The following is a 19709-nucleotide window of genomic DNA, read 5'->3' as shown; positions in this document are numbered from 1 at the left end:
CCAGAAAGGGTTTAGAACTTTCCCTTTATTTTGGATTACAGAATGAGGAATTGAAATTCCAAATCTTTACAGACAGCGTCTAACTACTTAAGTTACTTTAAGATCTGAACATAATACTTGATCTAATATCCAATGTCTGTGGCTCTTTGCTTATCTTCATCTATTGTCCTCAGAGACAGAATCCTGAAACCTGTTGGAATATGAGTAATAGAGGAAAACTTAACAGATCTTTGAGGCTTGTGTGATTAAAGATTGGGTGATAATAGATTTTTAGTGGAAGCTTTGAAGTCTGATGAAATTAGATACTTTCTAAGTAGGTTAGAGAAGTAGTTTAAAGCAGACCTCTATACAGTTACATGGTATAGAATGTTAGAAAATGAAAATAGCAAACACTTTGCCTAGCATGGGGAAATCAGATATGTATCAGTTCTTTTTATCTAAAGGTACTTAGTAACTATTAAACATTTAGCTCTGCACATAGGAGACACAGTCATTGCCTACAGAGTGCCTGGAACAGGTCCCTGCTTACCTGTTCTGTGTGTTAATGTAGTGAATGGGAGAGAATCTGTGCAAGGATATGAGATATAATCATGATCTGGGCAATGGAAGCCGCCCCTTGAGAGGTGGGAAAGAGACATATGAACCTCAGTACATTTATCTGGGCTCGGCCCAAGTCTTAAGTACTAATTCCAGAGTTCTGTGGGTTACTGGATTCATAGTAAGCGTTAACTATCAGACATCCAGGCTGTATTACCAGAATTGAACTCTAGACTAGACTAGAAGACACTAGACATATACCTAGTTCATCAGATCATACGGTAGAAACTAATTATTCCATTTCCTTAAACTTCTTGGTGATTTAACTAAAATCTTTAACATCTAGCCTCTAAAATCAATTGTAGTGAATAAATAAGAGTGAAATACCTGAAGTATCAGATCATCAATCTGGATACTATGTTTTTATCTGACTAGCGTCAGAATAAGATGATTTTACTGCAGCTTAGATAAACCTGGCAACAAATATGGTTGTGATCATATGGTAACATTGATTTGGTTGTGCTTGGTGCCTGCTAGATATTTCTGCCTGAGAGATAGCTACAAGTGTAAAGTCTTGTAGATCAATGCTGCAATTACATCAAAGGATACGATAGACTTTAATACTTTGCAGGCCACTAAGGTCACCTAAAGCAAGACTGTCCTGCTTAATATGCTCTTTTCCCACTTACTGTGTTGTACATGGTGAATTTATTTTTAGTTTGTTTCCTCATAAGGCTTTCTAATTAGAAGTTCAAGCTTGCTTTATATAAGTTTTGCTATTTCATTCCATTTAGTAAGCTATATTTTATATTTCTGTCATTGCCATACTCTCTATTCTTTCTTTCCAAGGTCTAAATTTATCCTCCTACCTTTAAAAAACAAAAACCTAAAAACCTGAAACAGAAATTGAGAAGTTAAAAAAAGAAAAGACAGGAAGGAAGTGGTTTTGAGACTTGGGATTGTTGACCACATATGACAGTGATTCTTGAGGGAAGAGACTCAAAAAGGTAGACTGTGAAGAGACTTCTAGGCTCAGACACAGGAGAGGATCCAAACCAGACTCCAGTGGTCTCCCTGATTTGAGGAGACAGAGGTCAGGGGGAGGAATGGGAGCAGGGAGGGAAGAGTTTGAGAAAAGAAAAAGGAGTAGAGCCAGTGATCTTTAGTTCTCATGCTGCTTGAGAACGGTTTGTATTTTCACCAGCCAAAGAGAAAAGACCTCAATGCACAGGGCATCAAAAAGACCTCAGAAGGGTCATTGTGGGGACCAGTTACTCTTATACTAAGGTCTAAGATCCACCTTATACAGCTTTAAAATTGTTTGTTTCAAGTAAGTTAACTGTCCTGAAAGTCCAAAAAACTTTTTTTTTTTTTTTTGGTCACGGGGCTTGAACTCTAGGCCTGGGTGCTGAACCTCAGCTCTTCAGATCAAGGAGAACATTTTATCATTTGAGCCACAGCGCCACTTCCAGTTTTCTGAGTGGTTTATTGGAGCTAAGAGTCTCTCAGACTTTCCTGCAGGAGCTGGCTTTGAACAATGTTCCTTAGATCTCAGCCTCCTGAGTAGCTAGGATTACAGACATGAGCCACTGGCCACTGACTCCAAAAAATATTTTGATGAATGTATAACTTCACCTAAAAACATACAACTTACTGTTTGACATCCAATGAAAAATTCCCAGCATACAAAGAAGCAAGAAAATACATAGTCCATAATGACAGAAAGGAATCATTAAAAACAGGTCCAGAAAGTAGAGGAGGATGTTAAAACAGCTATTGCTCAAGGAGATAAACAAAAGCCTAAGTATGGTAAGTAGAGCCATGGGAAATAGATGTGAAAAAACAAGCTGATATGCCTCAGATGAAAAATTAGGTGAATTAACAGATTAGATACTGCAGACAAGATTAATGTACTTAAAAATAACAGCAGTAACAGCAGTGGAAAATTATATGACTTTGTAACTTCTACCCAGAGCTGTAGATTCATATCTTCAACTCTGTACTTGATAAATGATCTCTTGAATGATTTATGCCCATCTTAATATGTCTGAATTTGAACTAATAATGTGTTCTTTCCCTCCTTTGCTTCTCCGTTGTGATAAATGTCAATCCATTAATAGTTGCTCAGTCCCCAAACCTTGTATTTATCCTTGATCTCTCAGTCATCATAGCCAACACTTCAACAAATCCGAGTTCCTAGCTTTCAAGACTTTGCTTACCTATCACTTTTCTGAATGCTCAATGAGACATTTCTAGTCTACTCTGTCAATACCTCCTGCCCAGTCTTTCTCATGTGCTTGCTTTATTTTTATTCCTTGGTACTTGTCACTAGTATAATAAATAGTTCTTTTGCTTAGGTGTTTTATTTATTACTTAATTTCATCATTAGAATTTCGGCTCCATGAGCATAGTGATTTTGTCTTTTAATTTTCTGTCTGTTTCACTGGATTCCAGAAGGGAGCCTTATACATAGTAGGTGCTCAGTGATGACTGAACAAATGCAGCATTGTCAGTTCCTAAGCACAGGAAATGTGATTCTTAGATTTCTTTATTCAAACATATATTTTATGTTTATTTGACACATAGGAATCTTTCAGTTGCTATGTTTTGAGTGAATGAAGTGTGTACCTACTACATGCCAGGCTCTGTTGTAGTTGACGTAATAGTATTATGAGGTAGAGGAGCATATAAAGTTTTTTCACTCTTATTGAGGCTAGTATTTTTTAAAAACTCAGTATTTAAAAAAATTCAAAATTATTGTTCATATTTGGTAAATGAGTTTTAGTGCAAGTCAATTTAATCAAAGTCCAATAACCAAAAGTGTATATAACAAAGTACTTAATTGTATGCTATTTTTTTATGACACATAATGAAGGATGTGAATGAAAATGGTTCAAGAAATAAAGGGAAAGTCATTCCAAATAGAAGAACAGCATGAAAAAAAGGAGTAAAGCGAGTATTGTATGGCTGGGCAGACCAATTAAAGCAGAAAAAGTTTATTTTAGAAGTTTCTATATTTTAACAAAGACCAGTTGGACAGTTTATACATGTCAAGTACCGAGCTAGCCCTGTCCAGAAGCTACTCAGCGAGGAAGCATAAGTTACAGTACAGGTTGTCAGCATGTCTAGATTATGTTTACAGAGCACATAGCAGCATCTACCCCTTTCTGAAGGGAAAGACATAAGAGATGATACCTGAAGTTTCATTTGAAATTCACATGATAGCCCAAACCATGGTACTGGATCTGTTTTCTAAAGAGAAAGAGGACAGGGTGAGGGTTGCATCTTCCAGAATCACCACAGAAAATAGGAAGCTAATGAGGGAACATTGAAGAGGGAAAAGGAAACAATGAATAACATTGAAGAGCCAGGGTTGGTCATGAATAGAGAGGGCAAATAAAGAATAAGAATGAGGGAAAAAATTGAATTTGATAAGGGTAATCCCTGAAAAGCCTTCTAAATTGCCATTTTAAGTAGTTAAAATGGAAACAAAATCGCAGTGTTGATCAGCAAAACAGTTGTTTTGAACAGATAAACTACCAACCATAAACCAAGGAATTACTGTATCTTTTATAGCTATGTAAAAGAACTGGGTAACCTGTTGCTCTTTATTTAAAAGACCTAAAGATTAGTAACTTCTAGTAATTTGTTGAAAACTCAATCAAATATAAGTTATGTAATGACTGCCATTTAACCATACAGACCATTTTGACTTTTTGTCAGAAACATAAAATATTTCTAGAATAGCATCTGACCCTTTGGTACAATGTTAGGACAAGAACTTTTTAGCTCCTTGACCACTTCTGACCATTTATCATATCACTGTGGCCAATTGTGGGGCTCTCTTTGTCATTGCAGGAAACCAAAGATAAACTCAAAGAAACAACAACAAAGTTAACTCAAGCAAAGGAAGAAGCAGATCAAATACGACAAAATTGTCAAGATATGATAAAAACCTATCAGGTATGCGTACCTTTTTAAATAGAATAGTAACTTCTTATACTAAACTTCTGTACTTTTAAGTTACAATCATTGAGATGTATTTGTTAGGACAGTTAAACCTAAAAGGTAGGTTATTTCCTAAGTTACAGTACCTGCAATGACTCTTACAGAAGTTTTCAACCAAATAAAATTCCTACAAAGTGTCAGAAGGAATGAGAAATGTAAGGAAATATATAACTTTTTAAAAATAAAAAGAAACATCTCTATAGTAGTTATAAATCTTAAGTATACTATTTTACTTTTGGAAAGTTGACATATTTTAAATCTTTTGGTGCATTTTTCAATTTTTAGGTACATGAACTATATGTTTCACAGTTAGCAAACTTAGTTGTAAAGTTTTCTTCACTTTTCAAGGTATAGAACTTAAGTTGGCATTTTTTAATTTTCTTTCCACCAGGAATCAGAAGAAATTAAATCAAATGAGCTTGATGCAAAGCTTAGAGTTACAAAGGGAGAACTTGAAAAGCAAATGCAAGAAAAATCTGACCAACTAGAGGTGAGTACTTTTGCTCTTTTATCTATCTTAGATTGTGTAATAAATATATAAAGAATAAGTACTTGTTGCCACCTGCTTTTAAGGCATTTGGAAGCAGCAGGAAATATATTTTGGATCTGGCTTAGAGCATTATGATTTATGGTTTCTTTTAAAGATGCATCATGCCAAAATAAAAGAACTAGAAGACCTGAAGAGAACATTTAAGGAGGGTATGGATGAGCTACGAACTCTGAGAACAAAGGTAATGAAATCTTTAGTTAAGACTCCCATGGAAGGTTAAACATCTTTATCTGAAAATTTACCCTGTTTTTTTTTTTAATGATGGAGGAAGAATATGTATATAGAAAATTTCCAAAGTAAAAAATAACCAAAAAACACAGAAAGACAATTCCTTAAGTAACTTGTTAAAAGTGTTTTCCATGATAGTCCTATTGAAGTATTGAAGTGTTTATCAAGCATTCCTATTACAAAGCACATTTGTTCTATTTATAACTTGTACCTGTCATCTAAAGACAATCAGCAAATTAATTGGAACTGTCAGAATATAATATGGAGACTTTTTTTTACATTCTTCTGGGTATAATTAATAAACTAGATGCATACAGTTTCCATTTCTAATAGTCTAATTATAACTCCTCTTCAGTGTTTAAAGTTATTGTCAGAGTACTATCCCTTTTAACCTGAACATATCACTGTGTATGACTGTATTATCATTTTGTATCATTTACTTATTTAGAAATAGGCTTTTAAATAACCATCTTGAATTTAAGATCACCTAATAATATTCAGAGTGCGTTTTATATATAGATATACATATATATATATGTATATATATATATATATACTTCTCTATTTGTTCTTCATGTCATATTTTTAAGTTAAGTAGGGAAACTGTATTTGTCTTTTTTAGACAGGAAATGGAAATTTAGTAAAAATGAATGCCATGCTGAAACTACCATGATTAAATATGAAGCTGAACTCCAAACTGTTGACTTTGTATTACATTTTCTTTATACTAGCACTGGTTTAGAATTCAGCTCAGATTGTTAATATGGAAGCACTATCTGAAATAGTTTTCAAGGAACAAGGAAAAACTTATAGTTTGACTTGGTTATGATCATTTAATAGGCAAAATGTCTAGAAGATGAACGATTAAGAACAGAAGATGAATTATCAAAATATAAGGAAATTATTAATCGCCAAAAAGCTGAAATTCAGAATTTATTGGACAAAGTGAAAATTGCAGATCAGATACAGGAGCAGCTTCAAAGGTATAAAATGAGAAATTTGTTTGTGTTCTTAAGCAGGCTTTTAAATTTTCATCCTGATTCTATTTTTAGATGCAGTCATTGCACTAAACAAGAACAATTTTAAAACCGTGTTGTTCTAGTTAAAGTGTTTTAAATTTCTCTCTTCATTGAACTTTTTTTTATTATCTTTGAGTTCTTATCCTATCTTTAAAAGTCAAAGTTGTTATTTTCTAAAAGGTAACAGTAATTATAAGAAAGGATTTAGGCATCCGTGGCTCACACTTGTAATCCCAGCTACTGAGGAGGCTGAGATCTGAGGATTACAGTTCAAAGCCAGCCCAGGCAGGAAAGTCCGTGAGACTCTTTTCTCCAATAAACCATTCAGAAAACAGAAGTGACACTGTGTCTCAAGTGGTGGAGCACTTGCCTTGAGCTGAAGAGCTGAGCACCCAGGCCCCATGACCAACCCCCCAAAAACAACAACAACAACAAAATAAAAACAAACACACACAAAATAAAGCAAAAGGAAAGGATCTTTATCTTTCAAATAGTACTTGATTTTTCTAAAAAGTAAATCTATACTTGTCCTGTATCTAGATCAAAACCTTCACATGCAACGATTAAGTTTATTAGCTAACATTATTCTTGACCTTCTCATAAATGGTTTAACTAAATTCCATTTATGACATGACTTACAAGACTTATGTTTAAATTTGAGTCCAAATAGTATCTCCTTTCTGTACTTTACCTATACTGAATGCTATTAAACAGTTATCATCTAGCCAGGTGCCTGGTGGCTCACACCTGTAATCCTAGCTACTCAGGAGGCTGAGATCTGAAGATCGCAGTTCAAAACCAGTCCCAGCAGGGCAGGAAAGGCCGTGAGACTCTTATCTCCAATAAACCACTCAGAAAACCAGAAGTGGCAGCTGTGGCTCAAGTGGTAGAGTACTTGCCTTGAGCTCAAGAGCTCAGGGACAGTGCTCAGGCCCACAGTTCAAACCCATGACCGACAAAAAAATCCAAAAAAACAACATCTGTTGTGTTTTTAATTTTTAATGCTGGTATTAGGGCTTGAATGCAGGCCCTTGAGCTCTTGCTTGATAGTTTTATTTAAGGCTAGTGCTCTATTACTTGAGCCATACCTCTACTTCTCTATCTCTAAGATTGATACTGCTATATATTCATGGTTGGCAACCTCAACTAGGAATATTAGTAAACCTCTCATCCTGCCAGGTGTCCTTGGTCAGAGCTTTGTACCCTGTCCTTTTAGCCTCTCTTCCAAATCTTGCCACTTTCCTCACACTTTGTCTTTCTTTCCCTTTACCTCTCTGTAAAGTGATGATTTCTTCTTTTTATTTTATTTTATTTTTGGGGGGTCTGGTCGTGGGGCCTGAACTCTGGACCTGAGCGCTGTCCCTCAGCTCCTCAAGGCTAGCACTCTACCACTTGAGCCACAGCGCCACTTCTGGCTTTTTTCTTTTTGCTTATGTGGTGGTGAGGAATCGAACCCAGGGCCTCAGGCATGCAAAGCAAGCGCTCTACCACTGAGCCACCTTCCCAGCCCAAGTAATTATTTCTTTATAGAAAAAAAAGGGGGGGGGAGTTATGGGAGGGAGCTATGAGGTAACTGTTCACTTTTTGTTGCCATTCCTTTGAACATCTGCCACCATTCTTTGCTTCTTTCTGTTTCTGTGGACCCCATATTTTCCCATCTTTTCAGGCCTTTCTTGATTATCTCTTCTTTATCTTTTATCTCTATTGTCTCTCTTCTGACTTGCCTTTTTTTTCCTTACATTTAAATATGAGTGTACAGCACTGCTCTGCCTTTTGGTTAGTAAGATCAGGTATAAACATGAATCTGTCTTAAAAAAAAACAACTTCCAAACTTGAGACCTTCCCTATCAGTATATTTTTTGCCTTTTACAACCAAACTTCTTCTTAGTATAATGTCTACACATTCTTTTTTTCTTTTCCTATATCTTCTTTCTTTCCACTTTATTCTAGGTTCTCAGCATTCTATTAGCAGTGAATGCCACTGTAAGTATGATGAACAGCTCCACCAGCCTTCCTTGAATTTTTAGCATCTTTGAACACCCCAGTCTTACCTGTCTTCAGAGGCTCTGCTCCTTCGGTTTCATTTCCGTCATGCTTTCTGCATATTACCTTTCTGGCATTCCTTCTGTGTCTTATTGGTGGTCTTCTCTTGCTCTGTCAGAAAGCCTCTTTTTGTTCCAATTTTTTTATACCCCTATTCCTGTATATGGGACAGGCTTTTTCATTATCATCAGCCCTTTTTACTTATAGCTGAAGGTACCAAAACACTTCAAACTTTAACCTGTTCAAATGAATTCCTTCTCCTGCCCACAAATATACATCTTCTCTCATGTTCAAGTATATTTATCCTACACTATCTCATTACCAGTAACTTAGTCCAAGCCATTGTCAGCTTTCATCTGGAAAACTGCCACCAAGCTTGTAAACTCACTTTTCTGCTTGCTTCATCTTCAAGCCATTTTGTATATTTATCATTAGCATAATGTTTAAAAGCATAGTTTCCTAAATTTTTTCAGTGATTTCCTATTGACACAGAAAGATTACCTGGTAAGTCCAAATACCTTAGCAGGCTTGTAATATTAATGACCTGTTTCTTGCTTCTCTGCCTTTCCTTCTTCACCCTCATATTTCAGCTCAAGTCAGTTTATGGATTGTGCCAAGCCTTGTATGTTAAGTGTTAGGAATACAATATAATCCTAGTACCAAAACGTCCTTTTCTTATTCCATTCCCAGCTCTTAGCACATACTCTTCCTATTCCTGGAAACATAACTATGTTCCTTCTACCTTCTGCTTTTCAGTTTGGTCAGAGATCAACAAAATATAGCCCATAAGCCAAATCAAGCTCATTCATGTTTTTTGTAAATGAAAATGTTTGGACTACATTCATTTATGTATAAATCTTGTCTTTGACAGCTTTCACACTGGCACAACTTCAAAGTAAAACTGTTAAAACAAAATCCATATAGCCTAGAAGCCTAACTTATTTACTCTCTGGTCTTTTATAGGAAAAGGTCACCCTTATTAGTTTGAGAATTACCTACATAGTTTACGTAGCCTCATCTGTTTTCATCATCAAAAATGTTTTGCCACACTCCGGTAATTTCCCTGTTAAATACAGGCTCTTGGCAAGCAGGCATGATGCCTGCCTTGCTCACTTACATTCCCTATCATTCACAAATATTCGGTTGAATAAAACATCTCTTTATAAATTATGTCACTAAACTAAAATTACCAAATCATTAACTTAATGTTTTTATAGCTTACCTTTTACATAAATACAAACATTGTTTTTTAGAGGTAAACAAGAAATTGAAAATTTGAAGGAAGAAGTGGAAAATCTTAATTCTTTGATAAATGACCTACAAAAAGACATCGAAGGCAGCAGGAAAAGAGAGTCTGAGCTACTACTGTTCACAGAAAAGCTCACTAGTAAGAATGCACAGCTTCAATCAGAATCCAATTCTTTGCAATCACAGGTTGATAAACTTTCCTGTAGTGAAAGTCAATTACAAAGCCAATGTGAACAAGTGAAACAGACAAATACTAGTTTGGTAAGTATAAATGTGTATTTAACTCTTAAAAACAAAAAGAAGCACAGATTAAATTTTCCTAATAGCATAAAAGCATAGTAGTGTTAACTTACATTCTTTTTTTTCTTCCCACTGATGTAACTTAAAATTTTTCTCTACGTTATAAAGAAGAATACTTTTGAAAATAAAACCATGATTTCTGTCATTCCTAACTGAAATCACTAAGCATTTGTAATGCTATACTTTAAATTTCTGAGTTTCTCAAATAGTTTAAAAAAGATTTAAGACACTTAAGTAATAAGAATGTCTTCAAATTGCTCATAAAAATAATTTGAATCCTTAAAATTCCAAAAATGGAGAGAACTTTTATCACATATTTTTGCATGTCTGGAATGGCATAACCGGTTAATCTATTTCCCTGCTTTACTATATGAGGATTTGGAGGAGCTCAGTAAGCAAAACCTTACTGGTAAGGGATACTACTAGAAGAATCTCTACTATCAAGGAATTTAAATTTTTTAAATTTATTTTTTTATTGTGAAAATACTATACCGAGGAGTTACAATTACATGGGCAAGATAATGAGTACATTTCTTATCAAGCATTGTAGCCTCCTCCTTTGTTTTCCCTTCCCATCCTCCCCCCCCCCCCAAACCTCCCCTCTCCCCTGCCCCCCCCCCATGAAAGTTGTAAAGTTCGTTTTCGACGTAACGACTTGTACATCTCATTGTTGCAATGGGTCCACCTGTATCCCTATTTAAACGATTTGTTTTTCCCCTTCCCCTCCACAAATTATACCGACATGAAATACAGTGAAAGCAGGGGTTATACTGTGGGGGAGGGACATACAAAGGCATTTAAATTTTTAAGATTTTGTAACTGTGAGCAGTAGTGGAAACATACTGAAGTTGGTATGTTTTACTTTCATTTACCGTTCAGGAAAGTAGATTGCTCAAAGAAGAAGAACTGCGCAAAGAGGAAGTACAGATTCTACAAGCTGAACTCACTTGTAAAGAAACAGAAGTTAAAGGGCTGAGTACCCAGGTGGAAGAATTGAAAGATGAGTTAGTTACTCAGCGACGCAAACATGCCTCCAATATCAAGGATCTCACCAAACAACTTCAGCAAGGTATGAAATTCTTTCACACTTAGACTGTTTTTCTTTTTAATCATTAACAATTGTATAGAGCAAACATTTTATTTCAGGTTCTATCACATTGATTGGAGCTGTGTATGTTCTTTTTGAGATAGGGTCTTGCCATATAGTCCAAGCTGGCCTCAAACTCACAGTCCTCCTGCCTCAAGCCTTCCAAGTTCTGGGCTTATAGATAGATACCACCATGCCCAGCCCATTTGTTTTCTTAAAGCTGTTTGTTCTTCTTAGTATGTTAATATGCATATACCAGATTGCTATTATGTTAATATGCAGATACCAATTGTTATTTCTTGCAGTTCCATGAATTATCTTCTGTCTTAGCAATGCTTTTTCACAGAATTGCAGGTGTGGAAATTGGAAGAGGTCCTGATTATTGTTATCTAATCTGTTTTAGTCACTAATCTCAAATAAAAGTTATCTCAGTGTTTTTCCCCTTTTGATATGCTTAAAATAGACCTAGAAAGTCTATAGACCAAGAAAGGTTATAAATTATTCAACTAGAATTGGAGTCCGAGTTTCTTTTGCTTAGAAATTCATTCTTACTCTTGGGTATCTGTCTATGTGATTGTGATGCAATGATAAATAATACAGCCATTACAAGTGTATTATTCCCCACTATTGTGTTTTAAAATAAGGTGCACTACAGTGGTAAGATTTACTACTTAATTTGAATATATGCAGGTATTTTCTGAAAGAATTCAGGTTGTCTTTATACCTGTAATTGAAAGGATATTGGAGGAAAATTTCTGGTACTGGGAGGATCTTCTAAACTATTCAGGACTCAAAAGGTTGTTAAATTCAGTGTAATTAATAATGCTAGTATCAGTTATCGTAATGTTGTTTATGTGTGTTTTGATGTGGCTGTAACCTTTACAGCCTTCTATCTTTGTGTAGTCAAGAATTTTTCTCCTTGTCTGTTCCATTTTTGCCTAAGTGACTTTAGTAACTGAAATTAGATGGTGGGCCAAATGGACATGATAGTTGTCATCAGTAATCCATTTCTTTCCTGTAGCACGAAGAAAATTAGATCAAGTTGAGAATGGAAGCTATGATAAAGAAGTTAGCAGCATGGGAAGTCGTTCTAGTTCATCAGGTAAAAACTGTTACAGCTTTGGTTTTACGAAGTGTTGGTATGCTTTTTTTTTTTTTTTACTTTGGAGTTTAAAAAATAGAAGTTGTATATAATTGTATTATAAAAATGTTTTCCTATTAAATGTTTAAATTCTAACCCTTATCCAAGGTTTCGTGTATGTCTTCTTACCTCCTTTGTTTTCCTTACCTGCCTCTCTCTGTTTTGTGAAACAACTTCCTCTATCTCTATAATTTAGATTTTAAACTTATAGAGAGATATGGTGCATGTGTTTCTTTCCTTTTATGTTTTATCACCTAAGAAGTAATGAAATGTCTACCACTATATAGCATCAGATGTATGTGTGTACACACACACACACACGCACACACACACACACACACACAGCCTTCCTTGGATATCCAAATCCACAGATGCTCGGGTCTCTTCTAAAATGGAATAGTATTTGCAGATCTTTCCATATACCTTAGCATCTCCAGATTATATAGTGTAAATGCTCTCTTAAATAGTTATTTACTGTATTAATTAGGGAATAGTAAAAGTTGATACATTCCTTAAAGGTACAATTTTTTCTGAATACTTTCATTTTGAGGGGCTTGAATGAGGGGGGCTGTGGAGCTGATAGAGGAGCCAGCTGTGTGTGCACGTGTGTGTATGTGCATGTGTGTGTGCATGCATATGTGTTTCATAGCCACTAGTGTGTGTGTGTGTTAGTTTGACTCACTGTCTTTCTCCTAGGAGTTGCATATTAGGGGAAAAAATATCACTGTTAGAGCAGTGGAAAGAATGGGTAATAGAATAACATGGTTTTGAAATTCTTCTATGTCTTTGGACCCCAGCTATGCCATTTATTAGTTTGGATAAGATAGATTACTTGTCTTAAGTCTATAAACTGGTGTTGAAAAAAAACTATGTTTTTGTAAAGTGAAATAGAAATTCATCTCACTAATGTTGGTAAATAAGAGCTAGAATGAGAGCAGTGATTAACCAAAAGTTCATAGAAATGGAGAAAGAGAGCGTCTCAAAGAGTTACTGAGAGCTAAATTAATTGAATGTGGCCGGAAGGAGCACATTGTCACACTGTAAAGAGGCAATTAAAGAAAAAGGACTAGAATATGTTACTGTTGATGACTTGGTGGCTGAAATCACTCCAAAAGGCAGAGCCCTGGTACCTGACAGTGTAAAGAAGGAACTCCTACGAAGAATAAGAACATTCCTTGCTCAGCATGCCAGTCTTCAAGGTTTAATTAGATTGTGTTGTCCTGTGGTTTTATTTCTAAAAACTTGCCATAAATTAGAACTCAGTCTCCTAAAACAAAATCTTTTTTTGTATGATGGTATACAGTTTTCAGTAATGATGTATGTGCATTGCATTGATTTCCCTAAATGTGTTATTTTAATATATATCTCATGAATAAGTTTACAAAAAAAAGAGAACATTGTATCTTCTACATACGCAGTTCTAAGTGCTTCACATATATTTTCTCATTTAAATGAGGATGATAAAATCCTATGAAGTAGGTTATGTTATTATTTCCATTTTAATCTGAAGAAAAGAGGGCAGTAAATAGTTTTGCAGAAGCATGTTTGCTGGTAAGTGGAGAAATGGGATTTGAACCCATTGGCTGGCTCCAGGCTTTTCACTGTATTCTGTACTCTCTGTCTTGTATCCTCCTCTTCCTCCCTTTTTCTCCCTTTTTTAACAGTTTCTTTATTGTCACTCCCCCTTCCAGTCAGAATGAATATTTGAAACTTACTAGAGATGACCCTGAGTACTAAGTGATTGTTTTTGTCTTCAGGGTCCCTAAATGCTCGCAGCAGCGCCGAAGATCGATCTCCAGAAAATTCTGGGTCATCAGTAACTGTGGATAACTTTCCCGAAGTGGACAAGGCTATGTTGATTGAGAGGATAGTTAGGCTGCAGAAAGCACATGCTCGGAAAAATGAAAAGATAGAATTTATGGAAGACCATATCAAGCAGTTGGTAGAAGAAATTAGGAAAAAAACAAAGTATGTGTTATTATGGTAGTATAAAATATATTTATAATACTAATATGGTTTCAAAGATTAATTAACTTACCTTTCAAGTGTGTGTGTGTGTGTGTGTGGTTTGTGAGTTGTTGTGTTTTTTTTTTCTTTTGAGATAGGGTCTTGTCTAAATATTGCCCAGGCTGGTCTTGAACTCCTGAGCTTAAATAGTCCTCCCACCTTCACTTCCAAGTAGCTGCATCTAAAGGCACAAGCCTTCACACCTGGCTTTATCATTTGTGTAATAATTCAGTTCACACCCTTTTTTCATCACCTATTATTATGTAGGTTTAGGGAGGTCTTCCTTTCAGTGATAGAGAGTTTAGTAGATGTTAATTTTTTTAACATATTAAATAACTTTAGTTTGCTTAGCTTTTTATTTTCAACAATGACTTGCAGTTTTTCCCTATTCGACAAGATTACCACACTTTTTAGGGCTAGGGCTGGAGATCCAAACCTAACTCTGACTACAGAGCTTTCCGTGCCAAACTCTTCACACCGTACTCATTTAAATAAGATGCATTGATTGTTTTCATATTGCAAGTCTTTCCCTAAGCCTTTTAAATGTTTACTTTAAAATAATTCTAGTCTTACAGGAGTTTGCTTATGACTTGAAAGAAAGCAAAATACAGAGTTCTAAGTTAAATAATAGGATAGCAAAAAATATTAACAGAAATTAGAGTAATACAGTAATTTCCATAAAGTATTTGGACATAAATAAATAGAAAAGCAGTATTTTTCTATGGATGATCTAAATACCACATTAGAACAACAATGATGTAACTAAAGAACTATCCAATAAGGAAAATTATTTCCTAACATAGGTTATTAGCCTGGTAGGTGTTTATGCTTATCAGTTTTAGTGCATCATTAATTTTTGCAAACCCCTTTGTTGTTATTCTGCAAGTACACAATTGATAGTATGATTTGTTTTGCAGAATAATTCAGAGTTACATTTTACGAGAAGAATCAGGCGCACTTTCTTCCGAAGCATCTGACTTTAACAAAGCGCACTTGAGTAGACGTGGAGGCATCATGGCATCTTTATACACATCCCACCCTGCTGACAGTGGCTTAACACTGGAGCTCTCTTTGGAAATCAACCGAAAGTTACAGGCTGTTTTGGAGGATACATTACTAAAAAATATTACTTTGAAGGTATTTGTGTTTCTCATTCCCCTGCCTTTAGCAAACCTGGCAAAATGTGCTTCTCACATAGTGCTCCTCTTTTCTAGCAGTTTACCTAGTGATAAGATTTTAGTACGCTTTTTTTTTCTTTCAAAAAGTCCAATTTTAAACTAAATCAGCCTAGTTAAACACTAAGATGAATTGTTTACTTCATAGTGGATGGCCTTTGACATACAATAATAGTTAATTACTGAAACAAAATTTTAATACAGTGGCATCTTAAATGTATTTTTGTCTATATTTCCTGTTTTGCAGCTCTTGTCTAGGTATTCTATTCTTGCTGCATATGGGTTTTGATAGTTAGAAATGAATTTAACAATAATTGAAAAATCTAGCACATAATCATATGTGCTAAAAATTGCTGTAGCTACAGTACAAAAATTAAATATAACTTCACTAATACATCTATATGTCTAATGTCAGCTTTTAGGATAATCTTCACTCCTTCCGTTTCAAAATATTAGGCAAAAACAATTCAAACTTAATCTATTTACTATACTTAGTACTTCTGTTTTCTCTTCCCCTCCCCCAACTGCTAAAGGAAAATCTACAAACACTTGGAACAGAAATTGAACGTCTTATTAAACACCAGCATGAATTAGAACAGAAGATGAAGAAAACCTAATTCAAAGCTCTTGCTCAGCACTCAGACAAGAGCCACACAGCAGCAGGTGCCACTCAGCAGTGTTGCTGGAAACTTTCCCTGCTTTGTGTGTCATCCAGTCACAAATTTGTTTTGCTTCATCTGTATAAAAGAGTACCCTTTAACACATGGGTGCCTTGCTGTGTATGCTGTAAATACGTAAGCTTTGATGAAATCTGTTTTTATATGGTGCAGTTCACCCACCCGTCACCGAATCTGAACACTTTGATTTGCCCAGAATCATGAAATGCTGAACATTACTATAAGGGCTTTAAAACAAAGAAACAAAAAACCCTTTATATATAGTTCTTCCCATTAAAGTACATTATGTCACAAATAACTGAACTTTTCAAAATTATGCATGAAGAGATGTATAGGATTAATCATTGACCAATTCATTATCTCCAACACCAAGAAAACTAAAGAAATATTTTTTTTTCTGTTTTGCCTGGGTGTGGTGGTATGCACCTGTATTCCCAGCTACTTGGGAGGCTGAGGCAGGAGGATCCCTGGAGTTCAAGACAGGATTGTGCAACATACTGAGACCCCATCTGAAGGAGAAAAAAAAATCATGTTTTGAGACCCTGCTGTAGGGATGCATTTGAGTGCTTCAGTCTTTCTGTTTTTGCTTTAATGAAAAGTAAAAGTAGGAAAGCAGCTATTAGTAACTCCCAGTGATCAGCCATTTTACAATGTCTCTGTCGGGTCTCTTTGTCTGTCTTAGGCACGGTTTTTTGTTTTTGTTTTTGTTTTTTTTTCGATTTGGATTGTTCGAGTTTAGTAGTTGAACTTTTTTAGTTACATTCTGCAGTGTGGAATGGATTGGAACAGAAAGAAATATTTCTTTAGAACTGGGTACTACAGTTTTACTGACACTGTATTTATACAAAGAATCGTACCCGTCCTGGATGGCCCTTGCCTCTAAGCCCATTTCTCCTCTGTGACACCTCCGTTACGCCAGTCACAGTGAGCTGCCACACTCTTCTTCCAAATGGGCTACATCAGCTTATTTATATGAACCAAAATAACATCTCTGTGACAAAGGAATTTTTAGCCAAACTTTGTATCTCGTTGGATTTCTTTTTTACAATATTTATTTAAAGTATAGTACTGATATTTCTGTTAGTGATTTTCTTTGGTACCTCTTATCATTTCTTATTCTGATTTCATACTGCATTATTTTCAAATCATTTATGTAAAGCTTTGGCTCTCCAGCAAGTTCATTTTTGTTTTGGATTTTGTTATCCTTTTCCCCTTAAATGACTTTTGGGATGATGGGTTAAGAGCCTTGAAATAATTGTGTGGACTTATAGTGGCAATGTCCTTTTAATATGTTTTTAGTTTTTAAATCAATTTAGCAGTTTAAAAATATAATTTACTAAATATTAGAGGATTAAATGTAATCTTATTTTTCTCAATATTGCTGTATGTTACCTAGACTCATGTTTTTTAACTTCATAGTGAAAGTCTGTATTCATAGGTGTTTTTAAATAAGTGTAAAAAAGTATTAGTCTTAATATATCTTGCTTCTTGAACAATAATTTATCAAATTTAAAAATCAAGAGGGAAAGTGCAATAAAATATAATTTATTTTCCCATTTGTTCCTAGATGTACTGTTAACACTCCAAAGGTCTACTTAGCATAGACACCTAACTAGATTTTTCTAGTGATACAGATTCAAAAACTACATTGGATTTTGTTTTTCTCCAAGGCAGAAAACTTACCATGGAAATCAAATAATTGTCTATATAGTTGAAAAAATATATGTTCCTTATTACTGACAAAATGGAGCATTCCAGTATATTTAAGCCACCGTCTCCTTGGAGTCATTTAATGGTAAAACAATGTTAGAAGAAAATTATTGAATACCAAAATTTGATCATATATTTCCTCCCTCCATGCCCCCCCCCAATAAATCTTACACTGTGAAAAGGTTCTGAAGGAAGGGCTTTAATGTTGGACTTCAGTATCCACTGGATCCATTTGGATTTAGGACAGAGCAGAACAATGTAAAAAGAATGTGCGTGTATAAAAAATCAGCTCCAGATGTGAAGTTTTGAGTAACCTCTACCTGTTAACCATATTACATATACAGTGAGAGGAATGGATGTCTAGAAGTAGACTTGTGGGAAAAGTTGTTTCTTTATGTTCCTTGTTGTGCACACTGAAGGTGGATTTTGTTAATATTTCGGAATCTTTAAGCGAGAAATTTCATTTGTATATATATCCTTCCTAGGTTTGAATTTCAAAAAGTCTGGTAAAGCAGTTTCAGGGATTGAAAAATGGTGGACTTGAAGGAGTTTAAACTTTTGATGGTAGTTTTTGGGGGGTGGTTTTGTTTTCTGTCTTCATAACCATTTATTCATGTAGGCTATTCATTTAATAAACACATTTATTCACTTAAGCAAAATGAAAAACTTACATTTCCAGGCACCAAAGAGGTAGTGTGGTTATGTTGACGAACAGACCAGACAGGGTTCTTTTTGTCCCCGGATTTGTAGTATAATGAAAATAGCCGGAGGCAAGAAGAGCAGATCTTTGGGCCACTGGCTTCTGCCAGCCCTTCTTCCCGGTGTTTATCTATTTAGACTAGTAGGTGGCCCAGAAACTTCAGCCTGGCATGAAGCTGGAAACTTGAGTCCATGCTGAGGTAGACAAGTGCTTCCACACATCTCCCAACTCCTGTCATTGCTTAATGTTTATTCTGAAAGAAAGGAAACAATTCTGAAGACCATAAAGTGATACTAGGTTTTTACAATGTAGTAAATTATTGATGCCTATTTGATACTCATATAGATGAATCATGTCATTATGTTTCCAAATGTTTTGCAGTATATTTTCTGGAGATTTTTTACATGCATTTATTTAGACCAAAATTTACCAGTAGAAGAAAAATTCAAGTCATTAATACTGTAAACACTCTGCTGAACGTGGTTGTATAAGTTATGTTGTCATTCATGCTTTATTAAAGTAGCCTCTTTTTCAGTAACCATTGACACTAAGATTGTTAATTTTTCATACCAGTTGGTGGCGCCAGAAGCCAGAAAATTTTCCAGGCTAAACATGATATATAATGAAAAAAATGTCCAAACACAAATTAGGGGGAAATAAATGAAAAATGGAATTGCATACTAGAACATATTTTCCCTGGAGTGGAATTATTTTTAAAATGCATATGTTTCTCCATTTTGACTGTGATCATGAAAACGTTTATCTTCCAGAGTACATATTTGTGTGCATTGTATAGATAATTTTTGATTACCCTGTTCATTTTGTAAATATGTTTCTGTATAAAATGATTCTTTTCAAGAAGATTCTGTGTATATAATATCTTATTAAATAGGTAATGCCTGTCTACCAACTTGTATTTTTATGGCATCTTATTGTTTACAAGAACTACTTGCTGAACAGATAGACTACGCACAAAGACTGCTTGAAATTGCTTGCATTTCTTTTTTAAACAAGACTTTTTGTTTTCCATGTTAAGTGACATCATGATTAGTAAGTAATTAGTGATCATGACAGTAATAAGGAGATTTAAGTTGATACCAGGTTGCATTTTTAAGTTGTATTTTGTATGCGCAAAGGGATGTGGAATTTTCTTATTGAATGACAACCCAGAAATGCATTCAGATTTTCCATAAAACGATGGTACTTACATTGTCTGGTTCTAATATCAAAGAACTAATTCACTCTGCTACAATACCATTTCATCAAGTTAACGAAAATG

At 34.9% G+C, this 19709-nt stretch overlaps 1 protein-coding gene across 2 annotated transcripts in view; it reads left to right on the top strand.

Moving 5' to 3' along the window:
• Ccdc186 (coiled-coil domain containing 186) overlaps positions 1 to 19334 on the top strand; it is a 35943-nt gene extending 16609 nt beyond the window's left edge. For both annotated transcript variants that reach the window (XM_013017764.1, XM_013017766.1), the window contains exons 7-16: positions 4396 to 4500; positions 4937 to 5035; positions 5190 to 5276; positions 6164 to 6306; positions 9639 to 9894; positions 10813 to 11002; positions 12042 to 12122; positions 13919 to 14129; positions 15086 to 15305; positions 15877 to 19334. In XM_013017764.1, the coding sequence (XP_012873218.1) occupies positions 4396 to 4500; positions 4937 to 5035; positions 5190 to 5276; positions 6164 to 6306; positions 9639 to 9894; positions 10813 to 11002; positions 12042 to 12122; positions 13919 to 14129; positions 15086 to 15305; positions 15877 to 15960 (1476 nt within the window). In that variant the 3' untranslated portion in view covers positions 15961 to 19334. The remainder of the gene's footprint in view (positions 1 to 4395; positions 4501 to 4936; positions 5036 to 5189; positions 5277 to 6163; positions 6307 to 9638; positions 9895 to 10812; positions 11003 to 12041; positions 12123 to 13918; positions 14130 to 15085; positions 15306 to 15876) is intronic.
• The last annotated feature ends 375 nt before the right edge of the window (positions 19335 to 19709 follow it).

This window comes from Dipodomys ordii, unplaced genomic scaffold (assembly GCF_000151885.1).
Source record: "Dipodomys ordii isolate 6190 unplaced genomic scaffold, Dord_2.0 Scaffold36, whole genome shotgun sequence".
Taxonomy (NCBI): Eukaryota; Metazoa; Chordata; class Mammalia; order Rodentia; family Heteromyidae; genus Dipodomys; species Dipodomys ordii.
This window is presented reverse-complemented; position numbering and strand designations above follow the sequence as displayed.